Source organism: Boleophthalmus pectinirostris, unplaced genomic scaffold (assembly GCF_026225935.1).
Source record: "Boleophthalmus pectinirostris isolate CB_2022bp ecotype Guang Dong unplaced genomic scaffold, ASM2622593v1 HiC_scaffold_4, whole genome shotgun sequence".
In the NCBI taxonomy this organism is placed as follows: Eukaryota; Metazoa; Chordata; class Actinopteri; order Gobiiformes; family Gobiidae; genus Boleophthalmus; species Boleophthalmus pectinirostris.
This window is the reverse complement of record NW_026571353.1, coordinates 14,354,144-14,369,611: the sequence shown is the minus strand read 5'-3', so window position 1 is coordinate 14,369,611 and position 15,468 is coordinate 14,354,144. Positions and strand designations below refer to the sequence as shown.

The 15,468-nt window shown below is 38.9% G+C and overlaps 1 protein-coding gene across 1 annotated transcript in view; it reads left to right on the top strand.

The window, feature by feature from the left end:
- The window catches only part of htr7c (5-hydroxytryptamine (serotonin) receptor 7c), a 59,084-nt gene extending 44,063 nt beyond the window's left edge, over nucleotides 1–15,021 (top strand). Inside the window, exon 2 of the mRNA XM_020928244.1 lies at nucleotides 14,283–15,021. Within this exon, the coding sequence (XP_020783903.1) occupies nucleotides 14,283–15,021 (739 nt within the window). The remainder of the gene's footprint in view (nucleotides 1–14,282) is intronic.
- Nucleotides 15,022–15,468: the final 447 nt, after the last annotated feature.

The window sequence follows — 15,468 nt, the reverse complement described above, 5'->3', positions numbered from 1 at the left end:
CTAATCAGGTATAGAGAAATTTTCATTCATCATTGACATAAAAATGTTTACCAAATATTGTTAATTAAATGTCCTATTAAACAACACTGACTGCTGTAAGCTTTAAAAACATATCTGGAGTTGTGTTTTGTTTCATTCACACATATTTGAGTTATCTTTTTTTATTAGTCTCCAAAGCTCAAAATGCTCTGTTTCACATTGTGATGTCACGAACTGGTAGTTTTCAAGTTAAGAGCTACCTTATACCTTTTGTTTAGAAGAGAGAGACAATTGAAAATATCCAAATTGAAGGAAGTTTAAAAACACAGTAGAGCATCTGTATGACCACATGGCATCACAAGCTGGAACCGTGTTTTCTGTTTGAGAGAAAAAGAAGAACAAAACACAACTCCAGGTATGTTTGATGAGAATACAACATTATAAAATAGATCAAAGCTAATGGTATAAGCCTTATGGAAGTTGGATACATTTTAAGTTGTATCCTATACTCCTCTCAGAATGACACTTTGGCAAATTTGCATTGCAGATACAGAACCTTATTCTTGTAACTGGTAACCCTATGACTGTAATTTAACTCAGTATGGGAAACTGGACTGAAAATTGAATAATAGATAAAAAAACAACAACAACATATATATATATATAATATATATATATATATATATATATATATATATATATATACATATATATATATATATATATATATACACACACACACACACACAATGGCTTGAGAGGGCTGGTCTGAAGGACAGCACAGAGGCACTGATCCTGGCTGCTCAGGAGCAGGCCCTGGGCACTCGAGCAATAGAGGCCCAGATCTACCACACTGGACAAGACCCACGGTGTAGACTGTGCAAAGAGGCTCCTGAGACAGTCCAGCACATAACTGCAGGGTGTAAGATGCTGGCAGGGAAAGCATACATGGAGCGACATAACCAAGTTGCGGGCATAGTGTACAGAAACATCTGTGCAGAGTACGGGCTGGAAACCCCAGGATCAAGGTGGGAAACACCTCCAAAGGTTGTGGAGAATGACCGAGCCAAGATCCTGTGGGACTTCCAGATACAGACTGACAGAATGGTGATGGCGAACCAACCAGACATAGTGGTGGTGGATAAGAAACAGAGCAGAGCCGTGGTGGTTGACATCGCAATACCAAGCGATGGTAATATCAGGAAAAAGGAACACGAGAAGCTAGAGAAATACCAGGGGCTCAAGGAAGAGCTGGAGAGAGCCTGGAAAGTAAAGGCATCAGTGGTGCCTGTGGTGATCGGAGCACTCGGGGCTGTAACCCCCAAACTGGAAGAGTGGCTACAACAGATACCGGGAAAAACAATGGACATCTCAGTCCAGAAAAGTGCAGTACTGGGAACAGCAAAGATACTGCGCAGAACTCTCAAGCTCCCAGGCCTCTGGTAGAGGACCTGAGCTGAATGAGGGTGAGAGAGACCTACCACCGTGGAAGGTGAGAAACACATTATATATATATATATATATATATATATATATATATATATATGAAACTGCTATCCCTAAGCTTAAGATGTTCAAGTTTATACACTTTTCAAGTATTGGTAATATAGCCACAAATATTTCATACAGGGAATTTTGGACTAGTTTAAACAAATCTTTGAAAGACTACACAGCATTAAGTCAAAACAGGATGAGGCGAGTGCTAGCTGATTTTATCAAATAATAGAGCCATTTTTGTTAATGAATGCAATGCTCTCAGAATGACGAAAATGACCTACATCTAACTATCTCTAAGCCGAATAAACAGGCTGCTTATATAAAAATAATATTCTTGCATAATATAAATAGGCATAATGCAGTGGCTTACACAGCACCATAATAAGATCCATTTAGGACGAGGCGGGGAGTAGAAAATGACTCAAAGAACAACAATCAGGCAAACATTGATCTACAAAGAAAATAGGCCAAATAATGCACTGGGCACACAATTTTGTCATGTTATCATTTTTTTCATGTTTTGAACTTTATTAAATGTATTATGGCTGAGATTCAGGATGAGTGTATGTGCACCACCTGTTACAAAGGCTCAGCTGTACCACACTGAAGCTCCGTCTGCTGGCCCCATATGGCTCTTTCACCAGTGCTCTTGCCATCTTTGTTCTCCCAACGCCAAGGCCATGACTCAGGATGTTGTGGAAATAAGACTTTGTAAGCATTAAAAATGTTATCAGAGCAAGGAATCTGTTTTAATTCACCATGAAAGAAGATGCTCAATATCCTGCAGAATTTGTTAGGACATTTAAATCACTGATAAGAATATGACCCCTGGAGACTTATTTATTGCAATTTACAGTTAGGTTTAAGTTAGTTGTAGGTGGATGGGGGAAGCAGAGTACCTAAAACCCTCCCAGGCACAGGAAGAACATGCAAACTCCAGAACGAATGGTAAGTGATCAAACCTGGAAGGTCACTCACTCTTTGCATTGCCTCCAGTGTAAAATATTTTTAAAAACTTAAAAAATAAAAATAAAAATGTAAAACATAAATAGAAGTAAATGTTTTTGAAGACAGATATCAATGTCATCAACATTCCCTGGGGGTGTGATGCTAATTGTAAGCACTGCTCTATCTGAGACTTGTAAGACTTTTCTGGTACAAGTCCAGCACCTGGTTGTGTCTTTGGAGATATAGTAGGCAGATTGCTTTCCCTGGAATTGATCACAGTATGGCATTTAACCTGCTTATCATTTAAATAAATGTGTTTTTACAATATAACAATAACTTGAAAAATATGTTTTCTACTGTAAGCAGGCCCACCTCTCCACAAATCAGACCTGGAAATTGGCATGGTGCTTATCTCCCTGGAAATAATGAATATGTTTAATATCATACTGTGAAAAATTCCAGGCAAAGCAATATCTCTATGGTGGTGGACCATACTCCAAGAAAGTTACATGCACCTTTTAATCTGAGCTTCATTTTAACACAATCTGTCTAGAAAGAGCTGATTTAATTGGAACTACAAGAGGTGAGCTGATTTGTGCTCTTAAACAAGTTCCTCTCAAATAACAATCACAAGCTAGCTAGAATAAGCCAACAATTTTTTAGTCACCTTCACCTTTTTATTAATGAACACACACCTAACAGGCCCATGAATGCTCATACTGATCATAGGCTCCTGAAAATGTGGTGTTTTTGTATTTTTTTTCTAAATCTTAAAACTTATTTTAACAGTGAGTGCTAATGTGTGGATCATGTCATAGTAACTGCTAAACATTCCACCATAGAGACACATGTAAAACACCCCCAGCGTGATGCCACTGCAAAGTATCATTAAATATGTGGTTTTATCTTATGTTTAAAAAAATAAACCAAAAATGAATGCCTTTATGTGGGTATTCTTCAACAGCATATGTAGTGAATAAAAGCCCTTTATCAAGCAGCTAAGCCTTATGTCCCCTGTTTACCGGCTCTGATAGATGGGCTCATGTTCTTTGCATCACAGATCTCTAGATTGATGCCAAAGTGCTTTCTGAGCAGAGGAGCTGAGAGGAGCCCCCTTAGGCTGCCATTATCACAAGCAGGAGGTCAGCCAGGACCACTGAGAAGCAATACAGTCTGTGCCCACTGGGACTAAGAGGAAAGAGAACAATGTTAAATAATGTGTGTGATGGGACTGACTCTATACTAAAAATGAAGTGCCGATACATTACAGGGCTGCAGAGAGCTGTGGGGTAATGCAGGGATGTCAGTTTGCGATATGAGAAGAAATAGCAGACAAGGCAAGATTTCAATTCATATTATTGTCACAAAAGTTTTGCTGAGAATGGTATTAGTGTTACAAATGAGGTTTAAAAGTTGTACCATGTAAAATGCAAAGCTGAAATTGAAGGTAGAAGAGGCTTTCATATGAGTGTGAGCAAGCATAAACAGTCCATATTGATTTATGCAAAGTATGTGCAGGTCACTCAGCACTCAGGAGGAAACAGCAAGATGTGAAATTGTCATTTGGAATATTTACATTTTAAAAGGGGGATTTTAACACTTTCTACACAGATAAATTCATATATTCACTCATCTCTTTCTAACATTTTGTGGTTATTTGGAGAATTAGGGATGCTGTAGGTGTTGAAGTACAGCACTTTGTGCACAAATTGACTGTTGGCTGTTTAACCTAGCCCACAGTTGATCATGAAGCAGTCCTCTCTTTCAAGAAGCGTGGCCAGTTTGGAAATGTGTTTGTTGTTGATGGTATAAATTGTAAAGGCCTAAGACAGGATATGGTAATGAATCTGCCTCACTGCTATTGAGCCTGTGTGGATATCGCTTGCCTCTATTGTCACCATAGCAAAATTAAAACTCAATTTCAGTGCTATGGAAAAGACTTGATCCTCAATAGTAATTTTGATATCAGTACGATAATCAAAAGCACACATTTTATAACTATATATCATTTCTATACACAAACTAACAGTAGTTTCATTAATATTAAGATGTGGTCTCACCGTAGCTATGATATACACAAAAATCACTCTAAAATTAACAACTCTCATAATGACTCTGAATATTGTTAATTGTCTTAGGTTCCTTTCTGCAATATTTCTCATATATAATTATAATATAAATTCAAAATGTAATATCTTATCTTAAAAAGTAGTACACCAACGGTACTTTTATGATGATGTAGTTGGTGCTGTCAAAATTCACCCCTTTTTATAATTAATGAATGAGTACAAATACTATAAACTATGACACTTCTCTCTAATCTTACTGCAAAATTCACTTACTGTACTGCATATGAACCACTTCCTCTAACCACAGAGACTACAGTGGCAGAGTATGACAGTGAAGGGGCTCATTTATCACTTGTTTAACACTAATTTCTTTGCTGAGAGGCTGTATGCTCAGATAAGAACAGGTGCTGCGCTTCTCAGTCCAGGCAATAAACCAGCTATAACTGCTGCTTTACAACTGTCAGGAGGAAGTCAAAATGATAAGGAACATGAAGAAATGTGTGCATTCAGGGTGTGTGTAAAAATGTAATATTTGGACTGAACTATTTTATTAAGGGAGGTGCAATAAGAGATTAGATCAAAAGTTAGTCTTGGACATGGCACAGCTGTTTGCAGTGTCAGCAATAGTGGTAGATACTGAATATCTTAGGCAATATGTAATAATAATATGTAATATGTTGGAAGTGTATAAAAACATGCATGCAACTTTCCTGGTGGAGGATTTGCCATCTGCTTGTCTTGATGGAGATGTTATTGACTTGCCTGAAATGTTCCACTGTATAGCATTACATGTCTGTCTTGTATTCATTCAATTACAGGTGTTTTTTATTGCTGAATAAATGTGAGTGAGGTTGCCTTTCCACAGATCTGTCCTGTAACTTGGCCTGGCTTTGTCACCTGCTTGTCTCCATAGAAAGTTTAATGATGTTTTTTTTGTTTGTTTGTTTGCTTGCTTTTTTAATGCTTTTTTAAATGAATCCAAACACACACACCCTGCATATTTAGGCTAAGTTCTCTCAAACTAAAAACACTCTGTTCTACCTTGTGATGTCATGGGGTAATACAGGAAATGCTCCGCTGTGTTTTTAATCTCCATACACCTTCACTAGAATCAGTTTGGAACATTTCAGGTCTGAACAAAAGGAAAAGGAGGCTGTTAACTTAAACTATGCATGACATCACAAGGTGGAACAAAGCATTTTGAGCTTTAGTGATGTACACAGACTAATAATAAAGGGTTACGCAAACGTGTAGATGAAAGCTAATACAACTCCAGATATGTTTTTGAGGAGGTAACAACATTATAACATGGCTTAAAACTCACAAGAGTCAATTTTGCTTCATAGAGGACCTTTAAAAAACTTTGAATCAATATTATTGTTCAGCTGAAATACTGGTGGCCATTACGACTGTCAGTCTAAAAGAATCTCACCCAGGGGAGGATCAGTGTGGAAGTGACTTTTGGCAAACTGTGTCCTTAAGCAACTCCAGCATTCTCGCAATCTCACCAAAACAAAATCTTATTATGAGTGGAGTCAACCATGAGGCATTGCAACCCGTACTGCGCCACGCTTTGCTACTGTAGCTCTTTAATACTCGGGTAATTTAAAAGTGCTAATTAGACTAATTAGTAATTTTCTGCATGGCTGAATAGCGCACAAGAGCAGTGTGTGATAAATGGAAAAGAAGAAGACACTGAGGAGAGCTTGCATAGAGTCCCCGGAGCTGAAGAATTGTAGGAAATGTTAAAAATATGACTTCAAAACCACTCTCTTTGTCCTGTGTCAAGTCCTTAGTGCTGTTATCCACAATAGAGCTAAAATAAAAGTGAGAGGAAGTGTTGGCAAGCTGAACAGACAGACTTGACCTCAGATGCGACGCTAGATAGCTGTAGGTAACAAATCTGCGCCTAGAAGTGGTCTCTCCAGATCTGACTCACTCTTGCACTTTGTTTTACGTAAAACCTGAAATAGGATCAAAACGGTTGCCATGTTCCATTTTTTATTTATTTTTTTGTATAACCCTAGGATCCAAGCATGTCCGCTGAACATAGACGGACACAAGAAAAGCCAGTTAATCTTAGTCACGAAACTAACAGATGGAGATCAGGCTAACATGACATGGCTGCACTTGTGTTTTGTGGTACAGGAAGAGAGAGAGGGAGGGGGGCAGTGTAACTTTGATCATGCTGTGATTCAAATAGGAAGGAAATCAAGGAGCAGAATTACAGGAATCCCTCATCGCACTCATCAGTTTATGAGGATGCTGAGTAAATCTGGCATCTTAAGTCTGATGACAATGACCAAAGCTCAGTCATTATAATTATATTACCTTCAGATAGATGTTAAAACAAAATGTAGTTCTTTTTTGATGAGAAAAGCATAATTATTATGGGTGAAATATGGTCTGTTTGGAGATAATGGTTTACATTGTGTAAGGAGACAGATACTGTAACCAAACTCACAAACTGCACACCAAAGCACTTGACTTTCTGTCTGGTCAGCTTTTTTATTCAGCGATTCAGTTTAATCATGTCAAACTAAGTGTGAGAAGCAATGTTTTTTCTGACAAATTATATCTGCAGTATTTCTAGCAAACGGAAAAGAACTGATTTATAGGTGCGCTATGTCACTAGTGTGATGGAGGATCCGTCACCTACTACTCTCAATGTTATTGCTTTCCTGAATGTTCACCACTACACAGATCTGGTCTGTAACATGGCCTGCTTGTCCTGATGGAGATAGGTAATTGTTTAGAGTTTCAGGCAAAGCAATTACATCACCATGGAGACGAGCAGGTAACAAATTCTCCAGTTAGTGTGTGTTTAATCTGAGTTTATTGACACAGTGAAATCTAAAAGTTGCTTCTTTATACCCATGTAAAATAATATGGTAAACTATACTGAGATATTTGATTCCCCAAAATTCTTCACCAAAAGTTTTTTTAATCAGAGATTGAGCTAAATTTATTCTCCCCTCATCCCAAACCAATTGCCTCTTAGTAAATATTTAATTTTTCTAGACATGACAGCTTAAAAAGGGGGTTTCTTGTCATTTTTTTTGATGGTGGCTTAGCTGGTAGCCTAGCGGAAATAATGAATATCACCATTAGCAGCGGTGTGCTGTTGTTGCCCTGGTAGATCCCCCAGGGCTCTTGTAGGGAATGTGGCAGAGTCCCTAAACCTCCAGAGACTTGAAACAAAAACATCTCACTGGAGCCAAACTAGGACTGTCAGGGGCTCCTATACTGCATACTGTTTAATGGAAGGCCATTACAATCCATAGTTTCTGATTTTGTTTGCTTTAATTATCATTGAGGTCACTATTTACAGCTACTTATTGCAATAATTGTTTTAGTTTAATCGCATATAGGCAACATACAATGCCATTGAATGCTATGTCTCTACTCAGTGGTCTGATGGCAGTTTATTTCTTGCTTTAATGTGACCTGTTTTAGAAGAGCCAGAGCTTTACAATCACTTTGTAACAACTTCATCTATATCTCTTAGTGTTATTGTAGCATATCTAAAAGGTGTATGCAAGGGACAAAGGGGTGGAGTTGGTGTAGGTACAAGGCTAGAAAACAGAAGGCTAGGCTGCGGCTCTCTGGGAGGTAGGGAAACAGTAAAAAGCACAACAAACTACAGAGATATGGTTGGTATTTTATATCGAAAAGTGAAAAATATATATATACAATATTTACAATGCTCTTCAGATTTCCTCAAGTTTGGTTAATACAAGTGAAACAATATGAAACAGGAGTGGTGAATAAGTCACTTTGTTAATGTCCTTTATCATTGTCAAAAACCAAAGGGTGAAATTTAATGTCCGCACTTCGTGTAGAAGTGTGCATATAGTCCTTCAGGGTGTGTGTGCGTGTAATTGTCCAAACACGGGTTGAGTAGGTATGATGCGGGAGTGGACTGGCTGCAACAGCCCCTACCCGACCGTAGAAGCTGTTTGAAGTGTCTTTAGTTGAATTCAAAGTTCCTGGGTTCAGCTCGCCATCGGGATGGTTTTCTCAACCTCAATCACCTGGCCAATTCCTTTGCGCTATCATTTAATTCGGTCTTTTCGGCATCGATATTAGCGGTAAGGGCTCCTGTGCAGCCGCCCTGTCTCGCCTCACTCCCGGGTGTGTCTGGAGGGAGGGGAGCAGGTGACTTAATGAAAGTGCGAGCGTGCGCGTGACGCGTTTAGTGACTCGTCGCCGTTGGAATATTCGCTATTGACCAAATTTGTCTATATTAACCTGGGTTACATTATCATGATACTAGAATTTCAAACTCAGTTTCAATACTAAGGAATAGACTTGATGTTCAATACCGATTTCATTACAAAGATGATAATAATAACTCTCTTTCTTTAGACAATAGAAGTAATAGTTCTGATACAGCTCATGATCATTCAAAAGCTATTGGGAAAAGAGTCATTTCTCTCCTCTGAATGTGACTTTGTTAGTATTGATACCTCCTCAAATGAGTACTACTACTTTCATTGCTAGATTTAGTATTGATCAGTATATTTTTACAACTCTATGTGTACTTAAAACTTGTCTTGTTCCTGGTTAAAGGGAGTTTTGCTTAAAATAAATTGTTGAAATATGTGAGTTATGTTAATAGACAGGAGATCTGAAAGGATGTGCTGAAAGGAGCTTTAATCCAGGGTTAGTTATGGGTTTTGAGTTGAACACAGCCATATGTCTGTGTTGTTATACATTGTGTTTGATTGCATAGTTAAAGTCATAGGTTCATTGGGTTTTTCAACGTGGCATTGGTGGTTCAAAGCTGGTTATCCTTATATCAGGCCTGTAAAAAAATCACATGTCAATTTTTTGTGAATCACCAGAAGTAATTTTCTGTTCAAACACATTTGCTTGACCCCATCTCTTTTCTTCCTGCCTTCCACTCTGTCAGCTCTCCACATCTAAAGGGAGTTTTGCTGAATATAAATTGTTGGAATATGAAGAATTAATGTTAGTAGACAGACAGAAGTTCTGAAAATCGTGTGCTGAAAGGGGCTTAGTTTGGAACAATAAAAGCTTCTGTTTATCCACATACAGTGAGGATTTTATTATTACCATGTTTTGTGTGTATTTTTAGTCACGGTCCCATCCTATAATCTTCTTAGTGGACAGAGGTTTGAAACTGAATAAAATTACTAATGCAATGTGTAGATTTTTGGTTTTCAGGTTTGTCAAAATCCTCAAAAATGATAAAAGCACAGTTGATTTGGTCCACTGGGGCTTTGGATATTGCAAATATGACAAATGTGTGACAAAGGTGTGAAATAGTATATGTCAATTATGAATCACCCATTGTCATAAAAAATTGTAAAAGGTCCTATATTATGTAAAAATGGATTCTTGTGAGCTTTAAGTCATGTTATAAAGCTGTTTCCTCATCAAAAACATACCTGGAGTTTTGTTTTTTTCATTCACACGTTTGATTAATCTTTTATTATAAGCCTGTGTACATCTCCAAATTTCAAAATGCTCTGTTCCACCATGTGATGTCATAAGTGACGTAGTCTAATAATCCCACTATAGTGTTTAAAAACAAAGTGGAGCTCTATCTGTATTACCACATGGCAAGGTGGAATAGGTCTAAATATGCAATATTTGTGTGTTAAACATGTGAAGGAAACGGAACACAACTCCAAGTATGTTTTTGATGAGGAAACAACATTATAATATAGACAAGAAAATAGCGTAATATGGGCCCTTTAAATTTTGAATCACATTTGTCAGCATTAAATTATTTAAAATTAAAATGACTATACACAGTGATGAAATGGGAATGTATATATTATGCAGAGTAATAATAAATATGAATCAATTATACAAAGTGTTAAATTAAATATTATCACATACAGTCTTGTGTCTGTATGTGTGAATTGCATATCTATATATCCAACAAGAGCCAAACTATAGCCTCTCTAATATACCAAAGCAAAGTGGTGTCTGTAACTTGCCATTTCTCAAAATAGCCTTCTTCTTCGAGGTTGAGATGAGTCATAGCCTTTTCAAAGAGGTGAACCTGGTGCTTACCCCTCTTCAGACACAAATATCCTCGACTATCGCAAACCAATGCTGAAATCTCATCAGTAAATAATGCATTCAAAGAGCCTGCATTATGGATAGGCACGGATCCACACAACATGAAGGGGGATTTGTGGTGAACGTAGCCTGTGTGTTGTGCGCAGTCATCCCCTACTGTGCTCAAGTGTGCTTTAAGTGCGTCTTGTCGAGAACAGTTAGGATGGATTGTGATCGTTTTCATGTTGTTGGATATTTACAGGACATTGAAAACCACACAGGGACATGTATCTACAGTTTATTTAATGTGTTTGGCCCATAGAGGAAAATGGGGACTATCTGCTACCTCCTTGTCTCCATGATGATGTCATTGATTTATTGATGACTGACTGATGTAACTGAACCCTGGAATGTTCCACACTATGGCATTAAACATCAATTTATTTTTAATTAATTGCAGGTATTTATGAAGTTTAAAATATCTAGAAAAACAAGCTTTAAGGAGCCATATTGCACTATTTTCTGATCTATATTATAATGTTGTTTCTTCATCACAAAGATACCTGGAGTTTTGTTTTGTTTCATTCTCACATGTTTAACACACAAATCCTTTCGCTGTTCAAGCTGAGCTCTGTTCCACCTTGTGATGTGATGTATTAATACAGGAAGAGCTCCATTGTGTTTTTAAACTCAAACTCACACAACTTCACTAGAATTATTTGGATAATTTCAGACCTGGAATTGCTAATTGCTACTAAACTAAAGGTAAAAAGCAGATAGACTATTTAATGCCATATTGTGAAAGGTGCCAGCCAAAGCAATAACATCTCCATGGAGACAGGCAGGTGGCAGACCCTTCACCAGAAAAGTTACATAGAGAACCTTAAAGTGTCACAGTGCATTTTTGGTACTCTAGCTACTGAGAAACAACAGAAAAGAAGGAAAAGAAGGAGATCAGTTGCCCTCCCAACCTTCTATATCGCATATGTTTAAGATGCCCTCCTATGCTCCAAGTATATCCCTGTAGTGTGTCAGATACTCTCCCTTCTTATATCATTGTGTGCCAGATACCTTCTCTAAACTAAACTCCATACAATTGCATAAAAATATGAATCTCCATTGTGGTTCAATACTTAGTTCACAAAAAGTAATCTATATCAAAACTTGGAAATATGCCAAAATACTAGACCAGCAAGTAATTTCAACTGAAAAATCTTGACAAACCTAATCTCTTACAGAAGATTTATTTAGATGTTTGAGCACAAATGTCAGTGTTTTTTGGTAAAAGTAGATCAAACTGTCTCACACATCAGGAGCACTTTTGACCTACAGCGTGACAGAGGGTGTTCATTTCTTCTCCTTGCTTGATCAATTGCTGCCAACAGCCTATACTGACACTTGTCTTGGATAAATGATGACCTTAGGCTGGTTGTTATGGTGATGCACACACTCACTGTTGTGGGTCCCAAGCCTCAGGTGGTGCTGTGTGGTCGAGATACTGAGGGATGAAAGAAAAGCAAATGTTAGGGTCAAAACTGGGATGTAAATAAAAGCTTTTTTATCAATAAGTCACTGTATAGGTTTGATGTTACTGTATCAGCATCACAAACGGTTCCCTTTATTACATTATTACATTATTACTTTACATGATATAATACCACTTTTTGTATTTCACTCCAAGTGGTACAAGTATTTGGTTGCTTTTTTGAAGAGAGAAACATAGGTTAAAATATATTAGCATCTTTTATAAATAATGAAATATTGATATTATCAATATATGAACAATATATACATTTCTGCTATATCCTGATAATATAAATTGCTGCTATATCCTGATAATAATAACAATGATGATAATAATAATAATATATAATTGGATGGGGCATACAGGACCTTTCAAGGCACCCAGAGCATTTTTCATTTAAAGAATGTCATCTGTGGCTCATGATTTACATAATTTTACATACATATAATTTGGACATTTTAAATGGCAATAATTGTCGAAAACAACTTAATAAAAGAAACACGTCTGTTTACTTACATGTTAGATGGAGATGAGAAATTGTTGTCACCACTCAAGGGTAGCTGCTGATCATGCTAGTGAGTTGTTTGTTTGTTTGTTTGTTTTTTGCAAAAATGGCTATGAGATGCTGCCGAATCCTATGCATATCACTGATTTAAGAAATTAAAACTGGAAAACAAAGTACAGAGCAGTGGACATCTTGATTACAGGAGTATAAAGATTGCTGAAGCATGCACGAATCATGCCAAATAGAGCCTTAAGTGGGTAAATGAGGACCAACAACTCTAAAAAAGCTCTAAAAAGTCCTTCATGCATAATAGGTTCGCTTTATTCATGATACTACTGTAGGCAGAACTGCACTGGGGCAGACTGGTAGAAGTGAGGCTGCCAATTTGCAGTCCATCTGTCCACCACCAACATCACACACCACATTCAGAGTGGACAAGGTGAGTGTTTTTCCTAAGGACATAACAACAATATGCATTAAAGCCACTGGCACCCCACTGTCCCACTTCTCAGGAGTCTACCCTTCAAGTAACCAGTCCAGCTCTGCTCAGCTTCTGAAATCACACAAGAATGAACATTGTCAAGGTATTGTTTGTGAGACTTGTGTTGCATCTTGTATTAAATCATGAGATACACAGTAATCTGCAGCTCTATTTTAACTGTTTGACTCCTCCTCTAATTAAACCAATCTCAAGCAGGGGCTGACTGCAGTGCCAGAGGGCCTTCTGAACAGAACTAGAAAGGAAGTCAGGTGTAGCAAGTTGGAAGATTAGCATATTCATTTTTAGTTAGAAGTGTAACTGAACCATGCAATTAGTTTTGATATAGCGCTGACAAGGAATTATTTTCCAGTTTTAACTAAAGGTCAAAACAGCATGTTAAAATACTGTCAGTAAGACATTTGTTGCAATCTTCCACGTAGTTATTGCAGCACTGGTTTTATCTGTATTTGTAACATTTTGTGTCCAGTAATTGCCCTCCAGCCTCAAGACTCGATGGAGATCGATAGCACTTCTCAGACTGTCACTCGTTAACAAGGCACACAGCAGACAGCGAATATGGCCAACGCTAAACTTAGAAATTGTATTTTACTCATCCAAATAATTTTTAAATGAGTGGTAAATAAAAACATAGCTTATTAATGCCCACAGCAGAGATGATTAAAAAGCCTTTATAAAGTGAAGAGAACTGGTTGAGCTGACTGGTCCTAATTTGATTTCCACAGTGTCGATAGCATCACTGAGGGGCAAAGGAGGTGGGCTGGTCAGAGCCTTATCTTGTGATTAACAATGGATCGGAAACCAGAGGAACAGCCTGGAGTTGAGAGAACACAGCTTTCATCAATGATGCTTTTGAGGCTATTTAAAACTATAGACAGGCCATGGAAGACGTAGGAGATGTCACTGAGGATATTTTCTCCTTGTGTTTCATATATCTTTATTTTCTGCTCTTTGTAATCCCAGTGCAGTGTGGGTGATAGATGAATCAATCTGAGCTGTTGAAGCTTGAAGAAAAACGCCTAGCATTGGCAGTAAAGGTTTATGTGCCCTTATTAGGACCCATTGTTTGAAAAGAGTGCAGCACTGGCCTCACCTCAAGTACCTCTGTGTAATTGTGTGCGTCAGGTCCTCAGAGGCTGATAGATGCTGCACAATGCACACGGGGTAACCGACTTTTGACACACAGAGTAACAGAGTTTAACATGTGTTATCCTGTCATTGCAGGTATCTGGGGATCACGCGCCCTCTCACATACCCAGCGCGGCAGAATGGGCAGCTCATGGCCAAGATGATCGTAGGGGTGTGGCTGGTGTCTGCCTCCATCACACTGCCGCCTTTCTGTGGCTGGGCCAAGAATGTCCACACTGCCGGAGTGTGCCTCATTAGCCAGGATTTTGGCTACACTATCTACAGCACAGCAGTGGCCTTCTACATCCCCATGCTGGTTATGCTGGTCATGTACTACAAGATCTTCAGGGCAGCCCGTAAGAGTGGAGCTAAGCACCGCTTCACTGACCTGTCCCGCCGCGAGCGTCTGGAAACAGTGACTAATGAGGCTCTTCGCATGCAGGGTCTGAAGCCCCCCGGGGTGGCAGAGGAGTGTGCGGCCCTGTCCCGCCTGTTGAACCGTGAGCGTAAAAACATCTCCATCTTCAAGAGGGAGCAGAAGGCGGCCACCACTCTGGGGGTGATCGTAGGGGTGTTTGCTGTGTGCTGGCTGCCCTTCTTCATCCTGTCCACAGCGCGGCCCTTCATCTGTGGGGTGGAGTGTAGTTGTGTGCCCATCTGGCTGGAGCGCACCCTGCTCTGGTTGGGCTATGCCAACTCTCTCATGAACCCCTTCATCTATGCCTTCTTCAACCGGGACCTGCGCTCCACGTACCGCGACCTGCTGCGCTGTCGTTACCGCAACATCAACCGCCGCCTGTCCGCTGTGGGCGTGCACGAAGCACTCAAAGTATAACCGGGTCACTGACAGGACACGATGTCCCTGAAGCGCCCCCTGGGGCTAAAGGACCATCCTGTAGATAGACTAAGACAAGACTGGACACTCTGAAGGGCACTCTGTCTCTGTGCCCTCTGTACTGGCCAACTTGTGCGTGTGTCTTTCTATTTTAAGATGGAGCATTACAGTGAATACAAGATAAGCAAGTCAAGCTGATACAGCTTTGTGCAAATGCCACACTTCTTTGCCTCTACAGTATTAGCTGGATAATATAGTGACAAAGGAAATGACATATACACAATCAATCATCAGAGCTCTTCAGAGAGAAGCAGAGTGGAAATAATGTCTGTAAATTTCCCAAAAGGACGTTTTGTTGTGCCACAGTTTCATTGGAATATGCATTATACATTTTATTTGGAGGTAAACACTTGAAGAGATGTCCTTCTGGGACCTATTACTGTTCAT